Source organism: Thunnus maccoyii, chromosome 10 (assembly GCF_910596095.1).
Source record: "Thunnus maccoyii chromosome 10, fThuMac1.1, whole genome shotgun sequence".
NCBI lineage: Eukaryota > Metazoa > Chordata > Actinopteri > Scombriformes > Scombridae > Thunnus > Thunnus maccoyii.
Window position 1 is genome coordinate 32,129,793 of NC_056542.1, and position 20,225 is coordinate 32,150,017.

At 39.7% G+C, this 20,225-nt stretch overlaps 1 protein-coding gene across 2 annotated transcripts; it reads right to left on the minus strand.

Annotated features, from left to right (window-relative positions):
- Window positions 1–687: 687 nt before the first annotated feature.
- LOC121906206 (cytochrome b5 reductase 4) lies at window positions 688–19,743 on the minus strand. 2 transcript variants are annotated; one of them, XM_042424925.1, is made up of 16 exons: window positions 19,310–19,743; window positions 18,213–18,322; window positions 17,734–17,887; window positions 15,401–15,501; window positions 14,866–14,950; window positions 13,510–13,591; window positions 13,345–13,402; window positions 12,899–12,992; window positions 12,381–12,413; window positions 12,148–12,270; window positions 11,717–11,857; window positions 9,493–9,639; window positions 6,555–6,705; window positions 6,192–6,278; window positions 4,994–5,155; window positions 688–2,599 (listed from the first exon to the last, which is right to left on the minus strand). In XM_042424925.1, exons 1-16 carry the CDS (start codon window positions 19,431–19,433, stop codon window positions 2,545–2,547), a joined length of 1,707 nt encoding a protein of 568 aa, XP_042280859.1. In that variant the 5' UTR covers window positions 19,434–19,743; the 3' UTR covers window positions 688–2,544. The 2 variants fall into 2 exon arrangements, with proteins under 2 accessions (XP_042280859.1, XP_042280860.1); XM_042424926.1 differs by lacking the exon at window positions 19,310–19,743 and adding an exon at window positions 18,545–18,883.
- Window positions 19,744–20,225: the final 482 nt, after the last annotated feature.

Here is a 20,225-nt window from a genome sequence, read left to right on the forward strand (position 1 = left end):
TCGGCCTCCACAGAGCCCTGATCTCAACATCATGGACTCAGTCTAGGATTACATGAAGAGACAGAAGCAGCTGAGACACCGAAATCCACAGAAGAACTGTGGCAACTTCTCCAAGATGCAGGAACAACCGACCTGCCAACTTCTCCAAGATGCAGGAACAACCGACCTGCCAAGTACCTGAAAAACTGTGTGCAGGTGAACCGAAGAGAACTGCTGCTGTTTTAAAGGCAAAGCTGCTCACTGCAGATATTGATCTCATTTAGGTTTCTTCTGTTTACTGAACTTTGTATGATGTTAACTGATAAATAAAAACTATTTATAGCGTCATTTTTTGAAAGAATTCTCACTTTACTTTTAGTACCTAAAACATTTGCACAGTACTGTACATCTAACCAATGCTATACCAGTCTGGTTAAAAACTCCCTTGACATTAAAGATAACTTCAAACAGACCAGTTTTTTTAAACAACTGTTGACACCAGCTGATATAAACTGTACAATATGAAGACATTAAACACATGTTGAGGTTTGAAACTCCTCACCTCTGATAAATGAGGTTTCGTTACAAACATATGTTGGGTGAAAAAGGGAAGCAACTAACAATCTTATTCTCCTATTTTTCTAATTTTGTGGGTGGAATATTGTGAATCTCACAAAGGCAGCGAACAACAGGCCTCATGCATGAATGTTTTCTTATTTTTCTCTTATATTTGTTCTTGCACAAAGCAATTAGATGAAACAAACTCTCTTAACTGCCTGAACTTGCCCTAAATTGCTTGTTTCAGCCTGATGACTGTCACCTGTTCATGAGGAGGTGTACTTATGAGACCATTAGCTAGGACAAGCTCAGAGCAGGGACATATACCAACTGGTCCAGAAGGTGTGGCCAGGCATTGATGAGGCTCGTACCACCAGGATGGCATCAGGAAACTGGATGGGAACGTTTTTGTGGTCTAATAGCCGATTGGTAAAACTCCAGCTCATCAAGTTCATCATCCAGACTCTGTATAATGCGCCTTGATGTGTCCATCCAGCCATCCAGGGGCAAGAGTGAGATGAGAGGTGCTGACATGCTTGCCGTCAAGTGAGCTCTGGATCAGAAGGAGTGATGTGTGGTGTAGTGCTGCAGGGACACAAGGTGGTGTGTGATCAACCATGGCTGGGTCAACAGTGTCTCTCTAGGTGGCATCACTGATGCTATGTCTCAGTGCACCACAGGATGTTGCTCAGACATTAGAACATCCAGCTGGGCTTTTGTGAAACAGGCCAGGAGCTCATTTGTTTTTAAATTGGGGGATTGCTTGCTGTGCAGGAGCAGGCTGAGCTGTAATGTTTTCCAGTGTGCTGCACTACTTCCAACGTATACCATGTTGAATTTGTGTGTCCTGAATGTGTCTCCTGTTAGCTAACTATGAAATCTTTTTGCATTGTTTACAGTACTAGTACAATCACATACTGAAACATGACATACATCATGTAACATCAGTATTTCCTTTCTGTTGCAGCAAGTTTTGAATGTCTAAGGCAGCAGAAAGCAGGTTTTCAGTCTGTGTGTAGTTACCCTTTAAAGGCTAAAACAAGTCAGCATGATGACTCAGAATTAAACTGGGGTGACTCAAGACTCTAATCAGAGGAGTGCTAATGAAAATTGCCCCAGTCTTAGTGAATAGGAGACTAACCTTTCAGGATTGGTCCAACCGTTTAATGCATTTTATTTCACTGCAGTGGCTCAAACTCTCCACTCCTCACTCCTCTTCTACGCACTTCAAGGCTCATGTTAATTCTCTTTGTATTGCATATACTTCAGTTTACATAATCTCATTTCTTTTTGTCTCTGTATGTTTTTCTGCTTTAATTTTTACACACCTTTACAATGTTTCAACTCATAGTTTACATGAACTCTATTAACTTTGCCCCAGACACTGACTTAAGTGTCTAGAGTTGTAAGAATCTTACTGCACTGTGAGGTTTGTCATTTTCTTTCCAGCTTGTAAAATTCTGGGTATGGAGTTATATTTGTGCCGTATTGCTGATAACATGATGAGACATTTTGAGCACAGAAAAAAAATTTTTTTGCAAGCAACTAGATTATATTTTGTAGAGAAATTAGTATTACGCAAAGAAAAATCTAATTTGAGCAAAAAATGTATTTCAATAAATGTATTTGTGTGTTTGCTAAGATCCATGTAAGTGCACAATGATGATATCTTTCATTCTATTTTGCTTATTTCCTCTCTGTCAGTGTGTCTGCTCAAGGAATGTATTGAGCACAGAAGAGAGTTTTATTTGCTCAAATTAAAATGTTATTTGTGTGATAACATCTCTACAAAACTTATTTCCCTGGCTTGCAAAAAAATCTTATTCTGTGCTTAAAATGTTCCTGTTGCGCACTCAGGAATGACTCATACCTGGGGTGTGTTGTTTTGTTTGTTGTCAGCATCATCAGGTCCTTGATGCATAGAAATACAATGTTCCTTTCATTTCTCACAAACACGCACTCACAGGCACACACAGTCTTTGTAGGGTTGAGTCAAGGCAGATCTCATCAGCCCTGGAAGGCGTGGAGCTCCTCTTCACTGAAGCCCTGCTGCTTCACTAACCTGACACACAAACAAACAGGAAGTACTGTATGTCAAGGTGAGAAAGTAATAGGACGTACACACATTTTGAGGTCTACGGTGCGTAAAGGATAAGTTCAAATTTTTTCACATTAAAGGACCAGTATGTAGGGTTTAGTGGCATCTAGCTGTGAGGTTGCAAACTGCAACCAGATGAATACCCCTCCCCCTCCCCTTCCAAGCGTGTAGGAGAACCTACGGTGGCTGTGAAACATGAGAAAAACACGAAAGGTCCTCTCTAGAGCCAGTGTTTGGTTTGTCTGTTCTGGGCTACTGTAGAAACATGGCGGTGCAACATGGCGGCCTCCATGAAGAGGACCCGCTTCCTATGTAGATATAAATGGCTCATTCTAAGGTAAAGAAAACACGATTCTTATTTTCAGCTAATTACACACTAATTAAAACATACTTATGAATATTATATTCCATTTCTGCCCTTCCACTAGATGCCACTAAATTCTACACACTGGACGTTTCATACAATACGCACATGCTCATATGTACATTGAGAGAATTCTTCCTCCTGTTTATACTGGCCATGAAATGTCTCTGATGTAAGTGATGGGGAACAAAATCAATACAGTGTTATTCAAAAATGCATTCCAAAGTTCAGCTTGCGCTAATATGAGACTCCAGCTGTGAGACAGATCAAGTGGGTTTTTTCCAGTCTTTCTAGAACAAAGTTCCCTCTTTTCCTTACTCTGGACTGTATTCACTTGCTGAGCTGCAGCAGAAGAACAGTAACTAGTAGATACCCACTTGATTCAACTAAGTCAGACTCCTGAGGCCTCATTTATTCCAGCTGAACTTTGAAAAGCAGTCTCACACAGACTGAGGACCTTGGATTTCGTGCTCCATCATTTCCATTGAAATGACTTTAAGAAGGGATCTCTTTAGAAGAGAGAGAATATCACAGAACAGCAGCACTCCTAAACCTGTTACCTGCTAAGTTTGTGTAGTTCTGTGACCTCTACTGTTGTTAATAAAAATGTTCATAATGAAGACACAAGTTTTGTGCCTCACAATTCTGGTTTATTGTAAGTTAGGTCTTATTGTTGTAATCTTAGCCATCATTCCTATCAGTAACAGGGTAACAGAGGGTAACAAACACCCCAAAATGACCCCTTCAACAAAAATTGGAATGTCTAAAAGAGCTGTATGTTTAAATAATTTTATTCCATTTATGTATATGAAACAGGAAGTCAGCCAGCTTGGGCAGAGGAAGTCTCTAATGTACATGCTGTCATGTCATGTGAGCAACTTTCAAAGCGATGAATGAGGCCCCATCTTGGAACACAGTATCCGTTTAACATCCGTACGCTTTACTGAGCGACTTCCAGGTTCAGCTTTGTCCTACTGTACTTACTGCAGTTGTGTGCACAAAGTTTCCTGTGCAATGAGGATTTATTAGTGATATTCCAAGTGCACTCACTTTTGCTTCCACCTCCAAATAAAGTTTCCAGCCTGTGTGATTGTCTGTTTGATTGTATCTCTTGTCCTGTCACACTTTGTTGAGGCAATGAGTGCGTTTACATGTGTATGAGTTTTGAAGTATCCCAGTTTCTTATGTAAACATCATATACTGGTTTCAGAAAGCTAGATAGGCCCTTATCCCAGTTTTGAGAAACCTTGATATGCTACCTGGAATACTTCCACAGAAACCAGGATACTGTGGCATGTAAGCACCTGATCCAGGTTTCTGATCATTCTCTGCCATGTTAGCAGGTGCGTCATCAACTCAAATTACTGAGTAGTTAGTCAATAAGTAAAAATGATGATGTAATGATGGTCCACACACTGAAATAAAGGGAACTACTGGAATGCAGATCATAAATTGTATTGTCACTTGTTTTCCATTAAAGAGTAATTAATGGTTTCCGTGTCTCTGTACATGGGTTTGCATATGCAGACAGGTTCCACACATGTGCACTAAGAGCTCCTTTGTTGTATTTGGCAGAACAACCATAAAAGGTTGAAAAAAAGAAAACTTTGTGTGACTGCTTAATGAGAACAGGACCAAGGATGAGGAACACAGTTCACACAATACATGAAACAAGTGTCCAGTTTGGTTTTTTTTAAACGTATGTGCACGGACCCTCACAGACATGGAGACTTGGCTTTTACTGTGAGCAGATGGAGAAGCCAAATGAGCACTGTGGTAAATTCAGCAGTGTTTAAATAGCCAGCGTTCATTTTCAAATAGTGAATCAGGAATCAAGACACACCAACAGGCAGATGATCAGAAACCTCCAATTCACAAATGACTATGGTGAGTAAAACATTATGATAACTGATAGAAATTGTTGCCAAAGCTGTGGAAAAAAAGGCGTAAGTTGTAAAACACAGAATTATCCCATGCAGTGAGGTCTTACATACCCTGTTGTTAGCTCTGTAAAGGCAGTGGGGCCACACACACACACATAACATTTGGACCCATCTGGCCTGTTGAGGAAATCCTTGAGCATGGACTCATCCACCCGGCCCTTCCTGCCCGTCCAGCTTTCACAGGGCTCAGAGAGGACGTACTCCACCTGAAACCTCACACACACACACACACACACACACACACACACACACACACACACACACACACACACAAATTCAGAAGATGTACAAAGACACTGAGGTCCAGATGTAGCAGAAGAGTTCATAAAGGTGAAACTTCTGCCTTATTCCAAATGTGGAATTCAAGCCTGTAAAGTCAGACTATTCATGCTGCAACTAACTCACACCACTAACTAGGTGTGAAAAAGCACTCACTACACATACACTATTGCCGATTCTCATCTGGATGTGTTGGTAAAAAGTGGATCCTGAGTGTCAACATAGTTGTCATGATAAAAGCTTTTGCAACTGATTTTTTCACAGTAACATATTTATTTTTCACCAGTGTTGTTGACTCCTACAGGAAAAATGTTTAGTTTTAACTCAAATTCTTTTAAAGCGTCCTATTATGATATACTGCACACTACACTGGTGTGATATTGTACTGTAACACAGGGATGGATATGCTTGTCATAAACAGAGATTGTATAATGTAGCCTTGGTGAAAGTTTAATAAGAAAGATCTTTTGTCTCACGTTCTGCCTTCATTCCTCTGGAGGTTTAACTCATTATAGTGGGTGTATTTAAATACAAGCTAGATAACATCTTCTCTCATTATTTTTTCCATTATAATATATTCCAAACTGTAAACAATTATAAAGGCAGAGTACACTCCCAGTGGTGGATGATATCTGGCTCTTGCTCCTACATGGTTTTATTGTAAGTCGCTTTGGATGAAAGCATCACCAAACTAATTAATGTCAATATTATTAAATACTTATTTATTACCATGGTAATAATCAACATGCTTAATGGATGGACTGGTGACAGCTCACTCTCTTTCTCTTCTCTTCTGCTTATGTCTCAGTTTTTTCTGGTTTTATTTTCCACACTTTACAGACCAGGCTTCCCTGATCTCACACGCACCTACTTTCACACTCCACAACTAACTTCATTTCATTTAGAATGCATCAAATTTGTAGGTCAGGTTGTGAAATGGACAAACACAAACACACACAGCTATCTGTACCTCTCATCATTAGCAGCTAATGCATCCAGTTGACAGCGCCACAGAATGTCCTCCTCCCGTCGGTTAAAAAAGAGCAGCTTGGTTTTTCTGAGGACACACAAACATGTTATGATCAGACGAAGCCTTGGATTTATAATCGGTTGCACAAACAGCTAAAAGGAACACACTGCGCTTGTTTTCTCAGAACTGGCAAGGACAAGCACCGTCTTTCAAACTGGGAATAAGTTCTAGATACAGAAATACACCTTCTCGTTTGGGTTTTACCAATGTGTTGAGACAATAATAATAATAAAATAATATATAAATAATAAAAAGTAATAAACATATTGACGAGGGATGTTGTTGTTGTCTGATAGTTCCCACCTGATGCTGTCATTATCCTGCAGGGCCAGTCGGATGAGGCGAGCCATGGGCGTGAAACCTGTGCCTGCTGCCAACAGGTAGAGGACTGTGACATCACGAAGGGGGCGGGGACTAAAGGTACCCTCTGGACCGCTAACAGATATGTGGTCACCTTAAGAGTCACAACAAACAGTGAACAAGAACTCATGAATACTAGAAAATCATCTGGAATAAGACTCCAGACATCACATCAAGAGATTTTTGTTGGTGATATTCACTATCAGTATTCAGTACCACAAATAATGTCGCATGTATAAATCAATAAAAACATATAACTTGAGAAGAGAGGGAGTGACTAGTGTTTGCAGAAACTGTCTATATTGGGACAGTCATTGTTTATGGGAGGTTAGAAATGACATAACTAAAAAGATCTCTAAAACAAGTGGACACTAGTCCCTGATGAGAGAGCATGTGAAGGTCAAGCAGGAGATTAGTATTAGGTAACATCTCCAGCAGAGCAGTAATGGAAAATAAATGTCATCAGATCATATAATGCAGGCTTCTGGAAACGCTCAAGGACAGCAAGAGCAGCAGGTGTGTTTATGACTCATGTCATGTTTTAGGGTCAGAGCAAGCTGTCCTGTGTAACTGCTAACTGATTAAACTGAGTGGTGTTTCAGCATGATGGAGGAGGAGGAGGAGGGAGAGAAATTAAGACATTAAGCCAGCTGGAGGAACAACAGAAAGAGTGAGCAAATATCCCCATATATTAGATAGTCTCTCATTTTTTCTTCATATTTTCAGTTAAAAAGCTGAGTGTGACTTTTGAAACAGCAGTTTGACTAAATAATCATAACTCGAGGTCTACCTACTAGCTTTACTGTATGTGGAGGTTTGGATCACATCTGTGTGTATTTATTAGTGGATGGAGTTGGCTCAGTTGTCATGTGACTTATGTATGGGTTGTGGGAATTTGCAATAGCTGTGGGGAATACTGCAGCAATGAAACAGCCATGACCCTGGACAAAGACTGAACGAATGAACAGCAGAAACAGACCCAAACCACTCACAGAATCCAATGGGAGAGGCTCAACGTGACGTAAATTTCGTCATCTGCCCACATCTGTAAGGGTTCATGCCACCTGCAGCCCAAACTTTATGACCACACTGACTGTAAGCGCAGGCCGCACACGCCCACAGACATGTAAGAACATGTTTGCACTCTGCAGACACTGGATGTAGTAATAACAGAACCCTGTGTGACCATCTGATGTAGGTTTTGGAATATACTTGACCCGTGATATTATCTTGTCAAACCTAAAATTCTATTTTTATTTCATAAACATGTTCTCATTAACATGTTCCTAAATATTTGATCTGTAATGATCTGTTTGAATTGAAACAACTCCAGCTGGGGCTTTCTAACTGTGGTACTTGCATGTCTAGTTGCCCTCAGTATATATAACTAGCTATTGTTATTTTCTTCACTGATGCACAGCTGTGCTCGGCAGATTATTATGACACAAGTGCTGACTCATCATTTTGGATTCTGGCCCAAAATTATGGCAAATATATGGATGAAAGTGAAGTTGAGAGGCAGATCTGAAGTCTGCTGTTAGCTTGTTACTGTGAATGGATGAATGGAACCACACCAAGTCTACAACGTAGTTTAGAGTTAGGCTACATCTGTTGTGTTTAGCCTACAGTTCAGGCTAGAAGAGTTTAACTGGACCCTCATTAAATGTGTTGGAATCACATTATTTCATTCATTATTCTATGCAGCATTTACACTATTATTTATTTTCTGAGCTTAGTGATGTCAGACATCACTAACCGCCTTGTGAGCTCTCTTTGAGCTCCCACAATGCACCTTGAGGGGAGCCTCACACACTGGGTGCTTTCCATTCTACTAATTATGCTTCTTCCCATCCTCACGCTCCTCCATCCTCCAGGCCATGACCTGGAAACTGATCAAGGTCCTCCATCAGAAGAGACAAGGAGTGAGGAGGCTCACAGAGGTGCTTGGAATGAGGAACCACAGGTGTTTCCTATGCTGAAGTTCTTTACCACACAGCAACACCACTTCAGAACCTCTTAACTGATTGGTCAGCTGATCTAGCGGGACAGTTAGCGTAGCAGTCAGCTGTACTGTAATAATAACGATACTGCATGATTGCAACACTGTAGATTAGTTTAACTACCTGTGGAAACAGGAATCACAGCTTCGATGCAGCTCTATAAAATACAAATATTACAGAATGATCCAGAAAACTGTTGAACAACTTTGTTGACTTTCTCTTCATAAGCCAAAAGGATTTTCTTCTCAGCGTCTTTTCTTGTTTTCCATTCCAAGTGCATCTTGTCTCATTTAGAAAAAATACACAGCGACAGTCCTACACAGCCACACAGTCATTATCACTCTATAATATCAGCCTGAGCCTGAGAAGGACGTCGGACGTACTGTACTTGTGGTCTTACACAAACTAATTAGGCTTTAATTTATCTTGAATTTATTTATTCATTTAAAAAAATATTATTTCCAAAAATTTGATAGTTGACTTTTACATATTTGACAGTTGAAATGCTGTAAGCCATCAGTAATTACCAACTCCTCAAAACAACGCTGGAGTGAGAGAGAATGTCTCATTTGATGAGTTAAATTCTTCCATCTTTGTGTCTCTTCTTTGAATCTTTCTCTCACATTTCAGGAGGAGCAAAGACATGAGGAAGAGGAGTGAGTGAGTGAGTGGGTGAGTGAGGGAAGCGAGTAGCTACATTAGCCAAATGGAAAGCACCCACTGTCTGCATAATGCTGCCTTACAAAATCAGACACTAATTACACACAGACCATGTGGGAAAATTGAATGAAATGACAAGTGTGAATTTAACCTGAGCTCTCTCTCCTCCTTCTTCACAAGACACACACACACACACACTGGTGTCATGTCTGTGAACTTACCGATGTGCAGACTGTTGAGATGTGGGGTTAACACTCCGTCAGGGTAGACTTTGATCATGAGGTACAGGTCTGATTCCTGTGAGGAGTGATGGGAAACTGCTGCAAGATTCTGGTCCACTGGAGTGTAAGGCCTCACGACCTCTGTGTCTGGATATGGACAACAATAATGACAAAATAAAATAATTATAAGAAGTGTCTAATTAAATCCAGTCTGTTCCTTCAGAATAGTTTCAGTCCTCTGAATGTATTATAATGTTCTTCTTCATACAGATCAGACTGGACAGAGATCCTTTCTACATCTATCTGTACTGATGTAGGGTTGTATTTTCTTAAAGGCGCAATGACCAGCAAATACAGCGCTCCGACTGTTTGGTATTTTCCTGACGTTGAAATTCACTTTGTGCTTTGTGGTATTTTGATAACCAGCACAGAATGCATGGTGCACATGTGGGAGGAGAAGCACAGACAGGTGGGAGGTTCATTCAAACGAGGCAGTGCAAAGGCAGTTGTTGTACTTTGGTTGAGAGTCCAAGACATTGCATTAAAAACGTGTCAGAAGCACGTCTATGTGGCCAAACGTCAATCTGTTGCTGCTTTGGTGATTTCATTCAATCTCTGCAGCATCTGAAAGCAGCAGGACTAATATGTTGATAAATCATCTGATGACACCGGGCTGCTACAGTATAACCACACACACCTCTACACACATCAGACTCAATATTCAGCTTTTTATGAAGGAGGTGCTGTGTTTGGCTGCAGATTTATGGTGACGTGAGTTCATGTCGTGGTGCTCTGAAATGTCCTGAACTGTGATTGGCACAACTGTTTCAGAGTTATGAGAGCAGTGATGTGACTGGCTGAGAGAGTATTTATTAATCACCACACCCACTGATCTATATTCACCTTCACTCAGCCCTTTAGCATGTTGCACTGCTGCACATACATGAACCAAAACAGCAGGTGTACATGGAGACAGTCTGTGCGTCTAAGACCTACCACCTTATGTTTATAGAGTAACACTCCTCCACCTACAATACTCTCTCTTCATTACAATTAAGACCTACTTTATACTGCTTAGTGCCACCTAATGGACATTTAAATATAACACACACATCACATCATATATATGATTTCATATTTTCACCAAGTTTGTCTTAAAGCCATCATGTTTATCATTGTATGAGTTTCTGTTAAATGGAAGACAAGAGATGCATGATCTGTATTTTTTCCATAATATTCTAATATATGAATGCACTTCTAAGAGATTTAGGTAAAAAGTTACTTATAAATTAGGATAAATGTGAACCACAGCCTAAGAATTTTGTATTTATGAAATCAACATGATTTCATAAATACATAATGACAATAATGATTAGTCTGTCTTAAAGCAACAGTCTGGAGCTCAAATGAACAGTGAAATGTGTTTTTCTTGCAGCAATCATTCCTCTTGTTGCATTCTTTCATAATACCCTTATACTGGAAGTGATGGGGGACACAATCCACAGTCCTCCTTCTGTACAAAAATGTATTTAAAAGTTTATCTGAAGCTAATATGAAGCTTCAAATCAAGTAGATATCTTTCAACGTTACAGTCTTTTTAGTGCCAAAGTCCCTCTTTTTGTTACTATACTTCCACCACAGCTCAACAGGGAAACACTGACTGAGGAAACACAAAGAGGGAATCTGATGCTAAAAAGACTGTAAATGTGTCAGATATCTACTCGATATGACTAACTCAGACTGATGAAGACTCATATAAGCTTCACATCAACTTTAAATGCATTTTGCACAAAATGACTGTGTGGACACACTGTGGATTTTGGCCTCCATCACTTACATTTGAAGAGCATCTTTTAATAGCCTCTTCCACTGTTCATATGGACACCTGACTGTTGTATTAAGACACACTTTAAAAATTATGAACCTGAACTTTAAAGCAGCCAATGGACCTTCTGTACTTAGTGGTTGTGATGAGGAATCATGCTCACTAATGTAAAAGGTAGCCTTGGTGCAGAGACAGCCTAGCGAAGCCCTTTTTCCATTAACTCACTATACCATACTAAGCTGTGGTGGAGTGTACCCCTCAACACAGAAGATAGCAGCCTCATTGTTTTCCTTACGTTTATGCACAAGTTTATTTCAAAGCGATAAGTGAAAAAAAGCATCTTCTTTGGTAAAGAACAGAAGGAAACATTCACTGTATTGGGTTCAGTGTCTGTCTTACCTTGAATAAGTGCTTTGAGGTAGACATGTTTTCCAACAGGCACATGCAGGACGGTCCCACGTGGAAGTTGCAATCTGAACACATGAGTGTTATGGTTCACCTCAGTCTTAGACACCAACACGCAATCCCGATAGTAGAGGGCTGTAAAAAGGAGAGTCTCATTATTTTCCTTTTTCTCAGGTTTCTAATACAACAATCATGACAGATGATTGTTTGGAGGAGGAAGAAGTTTTAAACTATCTTGTACATAAAGATGTATGTGTATAAGTATTTAAACCAGGCTTTATTTTTTCATGTAGTTTTGCTGTTTAATTTCTTGCACCTCTAAGTGAGAAATTGGTTTGATACAAGGTGTGTCATTAGCATTAAATTCGTCTACATTCAAGTTAAAAGCAGTAAAACTTCATGGTTTGTATGATGTTGGATCTCACCTCTGTCTTTTTTGCGTGCAAACGTATTGTGGAATTCCTGTGGCTGACCGAGACTTGCCCATTTTCCTTTAACCTGCTTGCGTATGGTGACCTGAATCTTTCCCACGGCGAAAGCAGTGTGAACTGTTGAAGAAATGACAGTTGAAGAATAAGAACAGGACGATGAACATCAGCACAGATTTCTGCTGATGTTTTATTTTATTTGTTTACATCAAATCAAGATGTTGTCTTACCAGCAACATTTCCCTCAACTTCTTCAGTCAGACCTGGAAGAGCATGAAAATGACACCTGTTTTATAACCAACGTCTTGTGTACATCAGCATAATAATGTGTAATCACACACAAATCAACATTCAAATGAAGTTTAGACTTACTGTATTTCAGTAAAACAAAGAACCAGTGAAACATAGATTCATATAACAGCTGACACTATATTTTATGTGTAAACACAGAAAAACAGACCAGAGAAACAGAAACACATGTGAGATGTAACACAAAGCAGTACAATACCTTTACAATAAATTCCTTACATAAAATACCTAAAACTACCATTTCAGTTGTTTTATGTTTTCTGTATATTTATAATATTTTGTGCTTCTCAATTTAATATATGAAGAAGGTCAAATATTAGAGGAGGAGAAAGAAAAGAGAAGGAGACAGTAAAGTAATGCTCTGCATCTCAGTGTTTCTCACTTATGTTTTTGTAGGAGAAAGTAAATGGAAATTTAAAAAAGCTACATCTTTACTCACGTAAATGAACCATGTAGGACATTTTTCCCAGCAGCACTTCCAGTCGTAAGACATTGGCCTCGAGGTCAGCAACGGTACAGCCTGAGCTGGGTATCTGGCAGAACAACACAAAACTTTAATCCTCCACCAATGACCCAGACACTTCTTTGGCCAATCAGGGACAAGGTGCATCATTATTCAGACTTTCATCAAAATCAGAGCAGTTGTGTGGCAGGTGACGGATAGACAGATACAGAAACCCGATCCATCGTCCCCCTGTCACCCCAACCAAAACGTGAGGGAGCACAGATGAAGCTGAAAAGGGTTGTTAGGTGATTTATTCCACACATGGGCACAAATCTGAAGACTACTTTACTTCCCCACTGCAGCTTGCACTGTTTGCCACTAGAGGTTAGAGTAACTTATTTGATTCCTCATGAATGTTTTTATGGTAGATGAGTGGTTACCTTCCTTTTGGTGTAAACAACCAGATGAACAGTGGCATCAGTTTGGAACCAGTCGTACCTACACCAACAGGAAACAGATAATGATGTCAGTGATTATGTACTACTCTGTTAGACTCTAGCTGTGACATGTGTACTATATCTATGTGGATGTAGTGTCTGTTATACCGAGGTCGGGAGTCTTTGTCTGGGGGCGGAGCCACTGAGGTAGGGGGGGCGAGGCTAGTCGGCGGTGGAGGTGGGACCATAGCTGAGAAGAAAAACAGACCAAAAAATAATAGTAATAAAACACATCATTACAATTAAGACTAAAGTTCAGATTAGAGTTAGATTGACAATAACACTTACACACTCATACATTCAATTATTTAATTAATATTTTTAGCCATTAAAGCTAAATCACAAAGGTTGTACATTAATCACGACCACTATTGAGACATAACATCATTCTTTAGGTAGATTTCCAGGCAGCTATTTGATCTCCACTCCTTTCAGTATGATATGAAAATCAAGTTGCACGGACTTGAAAAAAGCTTGAGATAAGCGATATGGCACATTTTTTGTCAAAGTTGTTCTTATTGTTTGGAAATCCAGTTTGCAATTAGAGAATGTTCTGAAATCTCTTAATTGTTGCTTTGTTAGTAAAAAACTTGAGTGAGCTGCTGTTTTGGGCACAACGTTGGACCATTTTATCTTTCATTTGTCAGTTATCTTTTGTGCATAAGATTGTCAAAGCAGTACAAAGGTCTGTATTAGTCAAGCATCTCAGAGTGGGAAAACAACCTCTCAAAAATTCTTGTGTCAAGACTAAAAGTAAAAGCATTTTTATCAGCTGTCTTTACTTTGTGCCTATCTCTGTTGATATTTAGGAGAGCTTCAGGTGTCTCACTGTTAGGAGTTGTCAGGAGAGAGTGTTCAAGCAGAAACATTTCATGGGAGGAGAGATGTTTCGGGAACACTTGATGACAGAAAAGATACCACTATGCAAAAATGAAAGCATCTTTGTGACTGAGCTTGTGCAGGAAGCATCAACAAAGTCAATGTAGTAATTTGCTTTTTGGCAACAGAGAAATTGCAGCTACGACAGTGATGCAACAGTGATGATTTGGCTCTGTCACAACCAACAATTCCTGTACTTACATCGACTTTTTTAACCACACAAGTGATTTGCTAATATTTACTTAGAGCCTACTATGGAATGGCAATCAGATTTAAGCTATGTATTAATATATGAGATGACTAAGTTACCATGGTCATATATTACACAAACTGGTGGTTTCCCACATTTCAAAAGTTTCCGTTGTCTCATTTTTCAGACTGTAACTGTCAGGAAAACTACAGTATATCATCATGATCTCTACTTTGCTACGTGTGGTAAAACAGTAACATCACTCTCTGTCAGGAGTCATCTGTCTTCTTGTACATCGCATTCAGGTTAACACTAAAGTGTCCCTACAGAAGTTAAAAACAGCATGTGAGCCTATTAATGCAGAGATACTGTCAGTGAGTTCAATGTGTGTGTACCTTTGACTGCTGTGGTGGTCGTAGTGGCCATCCTGCCCACCAGGCATTCTTTCAACATGGACTCGTAGTTTACCCACCGATGGACCTGTGAACAAACATATTCATGTTCCCATAGCAACACATATGAACCCAACCATACCCACAGTAAACTACATTCTACAGTCTTACAACACAAAGACAGCCAGACAATAAATGTTGCCATCCTCCCAAGCTACTGGAGCTTGTTTTGACTCCTGCTGAGCTTTTAAAAAGACACGTTACATTCACTGCTTGGACAGTTATGCCTTTGTTAAGTCCTGATAAGCTACAAAAAGTAAGCAGGAGACCAGTCTTTATCAGCTAGGATGAGATCTTTCATCAGTACCACACCAAACAAGCCCAGAGCCAGGAGCATACCAGATAATTACAATGTCTATGAAAAGTGCCACCTGTCAAACAACTAACCAGGTGAAAGCAGCATTTTATGGTGACTTTCTGCTTTAAAAAGCAACATGAAAACTAGAATGTGCTTTACTTTCTCCGTCAGCTTCCATACCTGGTCAAAGAGTTCAGTGCCATCTATCCCAGCTGCCTTCATCAGCTCCTCTTCTCCTCCAGGGTGGTAGTCCATGTAGGGGGTGACATTGTAAACCATGCCTAAAAAACATGTTAAGAACATATCAGTACAGTGCCCTCTGCTGGTAGATAATAACCACTTATTATAAAACTCCAGTAACTGCTGATTTTAGGTGTGACATTTACATGTTGTCATTTGGCAGGCGCCTGAATCCAAAGCGACTTACAAGCGTTGGGAGGACAGTGACTCATAAAGAGCCGTGCTACAGATTCTCAAGTATCTGAGGTGAAGCCACAGAAGTTAAATACATTTAAAGCATTGCACTTAAAGACCTGAAAAGAAGCTGAAGTAAAGCAGGCCACTATACATCCACAGTATTCGCCATTAAACATCATTTTCAAGCAAAAATGACAAAAATTCTCCAGTTTTAACTGTGAGGCTTTGATGCTTTTCTTTGTCTTATGTGATAGTAAATCTTCTGGTTTTGGGGTGATGATGAAACAAACAAGCAATTTCATATCATCACCTTGAACTAGGCCTATAGGACATTTTCACAATTTTCTGATATTTTATAGACTGAAAAATGAATCACTTAATCGAAAAAAAAAAAACAATTCAGCAGATTTTGTTTTGATTAAATAATTATTAGTTGCAGACCTACATGCGTCAAAGAAATAGTAGTCTACACCAGCATAAACACGGGGGCTTTGACACTACATGCAAACCTGTGGTGAGTCTGAACAACAGAGAGGAACAACAAGAGGTGCAAGAGGAACAAAGTCTTCACTCAGGTGAGGCCAACATCACCTTTTACCAGAATGACATCAGAGTGTGGAGGGAAAAAAGAAACTGCTGCTAAACCAAAACACTTCATCTGTTAAACAAGGTGCAAGTGTAAGATTCCAGTGGAACAGCATCATGATCACTTGTTATTAATGATGTCAATTTTTAACCAAAATATTAAATACTGTATTGACTAAAATATCAGATGACATTTTATTGTACACATTAGCAACATCAGATATTCTTTTTCAAAGAAGAGAGGTCCAGTGTAACACCTAACAGCCCTTTAAGTGTTTACTTAGACCAGTTAAATATTACCAGTTCTATCAGTTTTTGATATATTTTGCTGCCACACAAAAAATGAATGCCAATTGAAAATTAGTCACAAGTGTCTCTGATGTCTTTACTGCAGAAACGAACTCAATCATCTGTAAAAAGAACTCATGTCATGATGAAGAGCTCAAAAATATTGTCTCAAAAATGTTGATGGCCACAGAAAATCAGTCTGACTGCTTCTAAGAGCCTGAGAGGAGGAGAGGAGAGTGTGTGATGTGGCTGATAGACAAGCTACACAAATGTGGGATTAACATTCTGCTTTAATGGAAGTGCTTCTTTTTTTTTTGCTTTAACAAGGGAAAATACATATTTTTGGTCAAATTGTATCTAGAGGACACTTTTGCAACAGTATTTTGCCATCTTCAAAAGGTCTTTTTCCAACAACAGGTGTTTTGAGAAGCTGAGGTCATCTTATAATCAAGATCATCTTATTTTTGTGCCAGTACGACGCTTTATGATGACTTCAGTTTGTTTCTTTGCCCACTGATATCGGTCGCCTGTGCTTACAGACTACACACTCAGAACAGAATGCCTGCGTTACAAACTAGGGCACAAAGTGTAAAAGCAATGGTCAGTTAACACATTAGAGGCGTAACAAAAAATACTGTTAAGATGCATTATTGGAGATGTAGGATCCAGTGTTTTTGGAGCTTGACCAACACTAGTCCCCTCACTTTATGAAAGTGCAATATTACTTTATGAAAGTGCAATATTGAATCATTGAAGTATCTTCTTCAATCACTTGTGCTGGTCTACAGAGTCAACACAGAAAAAAGTGTCCAATACTTTTGAATCTTGACAGCCAGGCTTTAACTGGCCAAAGAAATGCCTCAGCTTGCAGGTAAAATGTGTTATCAAAAGTGCTGCACCTTTCCCCATCAAGCATTTTGATCCCTTGTACCCTCCTGCACTCACGCACTTTTACTGAGCAAAGAGATGCTGTTCATTAAAGTCTGTGAGGGTTTGGTGCTTTGGTGTAGTGGACATTAGGGCTGGGACTCCCTGTCCGGAACATCCCTCTCTAAATTCCACTGTATTCATGAACAATCAGGATAAGTGGGATCAAGTATCATCAAGCTGACATCAAGTATCCTCCAATTCTACTAAACACTACAGCTGCCAGCAGGTTATTCATCTATTTTCTCAAGTGTGAACCAGCCACTGTCCCCTGTCGGACTACCAAGGAGGCTCACCTCGTATACACGTCCAGCAGTCCTCTCTTTTGTTGTGTTTCTGCAGCTCTTCCTGGGTAACTTCAATCAGACGCCCTCTGAGCCCGGTCAGATCTTTTCCACTCTTTGAAAACCGGATCCAGTCCATCAGACTGTGGCCTGGCTTCAAGGCCACCTAATTAAGCAATGACAGTCATGTAACAGAGGATGAGCTATCGGGAAATATGTGGTCATGTTAAGACCAAATTTAACACAACAGCGTCATCTTGAGTCTGCTGACATGCCAGTTATCAATGCTGCTATCATTATAGATAGACACCTGCTGGATTATATATATAGCGAAGTGAGAACTGGTTCTAGAGGATTTACCAAGACATAAACGTTACTTTTATTGTCACTTGAAGAAAACTTTAATCTGACAGGTTTTAGAAAGGAGTTTGGTGTGCTCTCGACAGAGGTTGTAGTATAATGAGAGGTGATTTCAATCTGTTGCTAGTTACCTTGTTCCTCCCGGACTGTCCTGACGGACCGACCCGCTGCTGGGAGCCCGGCGCAGGGAACGACAACATGCTGTGAACGCTTCGGAGAAACCCCAAGTCTCGAAGAAAACCTACTTAAGCAACGCAGGTTTACCACAATATCACATGAACGACAGTTCTGTAGTCTTACTTGCTGCTAGGTGTCACTGGTACAGTTTCCTTCCTCGTTGTGACACATCTCTGTCAAAACTGAGTTGTGCAATGCTGCTTAGCAGGAAGGCTATGCTAAGCTAGGCTAACAAAACATTATGGCCTGCCTTACTACCTAATAAAAACAAAAGATATGTCCTCACATTCAGTTTCTATCAACGATATTATATGCCGTAATATCATTAGTTGATTGCTCTCTAATAGTCAAATACCAGTTCAACCCTGCCTGTGGCTCCGCCACCATGTAAATTAAGACTACAATAACTGTCGCACACTGTGACGACAACGTCAACAATATGTGTCATCAAATCGCGACGGTCCTCCGTCACCCTCCAGTGTTCGTATCTTACTTTGCACAGTATCGCAGCCAGTATTTACAGAAGCAACAATAAACAAATAATGTGCCATTCTGACGGAAAACAGACTTTTTTTCGCGGCAGACATTTTAACACGTCATAGCAGGAGAAGCACAGGTGCACTTAATAACATTAATAAATGCTGTATACTGTATCTGGACATGCTGTGTATACTGTACGTAACACCTAACTTACTATATGAAGAAATGCCTTTTTTCTTACCATTTAATATTTATCTCAGCACCATGTGCACTCTTCACTTTCCTGCACTATTTATATCCTGTTTACAGCTCACAGAGACAGTTTCAGCTGTAGAGTCATTCCTTGTGTATATTTCTGAAAATTATTGTGTTGTTACTCTGGCTAGGTATGTTGAGAGCCACTAAACCGGAGTCAAATTCCTTGTACGTGTAAACATACTTGGCGAATAAAGATGACTCTGATTCTTACATTGAGGTGTGCCAGTTCCAAGGCTCCAGTGTTATGCACGCTGGCTCACAGGCATGTTTTACTGAGAGACTTAAACTGACCTGAAAAATGACAATAACTGACCTGGAATTAAACTGCTGAAAATAGTGGTGAAAGATGACACATGTCGTCCACTTGATTCACTCTCACTGTCATCATCGTCATCCTCGTCTGAATCTCTGGTTTTCCTGTGCCATTGTGACAGCATGGTATCTATCACACAGCTTTGAGGTTGTATTTATTTACAGTGTAATACAGTCCACCTCTGACTCCCATCATGGCAACTGAAGAGTTTGCTTCTGAAAGGCTTATCTGTTAAGAGGATTCAAGACAAGAGTTCTCTGACTTCAAAATAAAGGCCCATGCTTGTTCAGTGAAGGCTTGGCAGGGCTTCTGTGTCCCAGTAAGCTTTTCATTAAGCCAGTATGCACAATACCAGATCCCTGGCGCTGTCTCACCTAAATGGAGAACTTATAATTATTAATGTCATTATTTAGAGCTGTGCTTTTCTTGTCATGAAGGTAGGTCAGTTACACAGTCAGACAGCAATGGATGTCCCGGTTACTGATTGGATAGTCCATAAGCTGTCTCATCAGTCTGCAAACACCCAAAGTCAGATGATACTCTTTTTGTAAAATTATGTATTACAATCACAAATAAAATTCAAATATTTCTATTTTATTGTTATTGTTTTGTTGTAATTTTCATCTTTTAAATTTAAAATTCTATGTTTTAACAGCAGTTATGCAACAGACAGCTTATTTATGTTGCAACAGTACAGCATTTTCTTATTTTGAATTAGAGTGACGTGTTGCAGAGGGTGCAGATGAAAACTAACGTAAACTTATTCAATAGGAAAAATCAGAAAAGAGATACAAAGTTCAAATTGTTCTGTTCATGAAAAGAATAAGATTTTTTTTTCACCATTCTAACAAATTCTTCATGCAGTGCATGATAGGGAAAAATACTCACAGTATCCAGTTACTTTTGAGTGCAGTTA

What these genes read in the sequence shown, in the direction of transcription:
- LOC121906206 (XM_042424925.1), bottom strand. Translation starts at nt 19,433, where the DNA reads ATGCTGTCACAATGGCACAGGAAAACCAGAGATTCAGACGAGGATGAC. An exon ending in GACAAAGACTCCCGACCTCG is followed by an intron (nt 13,403 to 13,509) that starts GTATAACAGACA and finishes CTGTTGGTGTAG; the next exon opens with GTACGACTGGTTCCAAACTG. An exon ending in AGTTGAGGGAAATGTTGCTG is followed by an intron (nt 12,271 to 12,380) that starts GTAAGACAACAT and finishes TTTCTTCAACAG; the next exon opens with TTCACACTGCTTTCGCCGTG.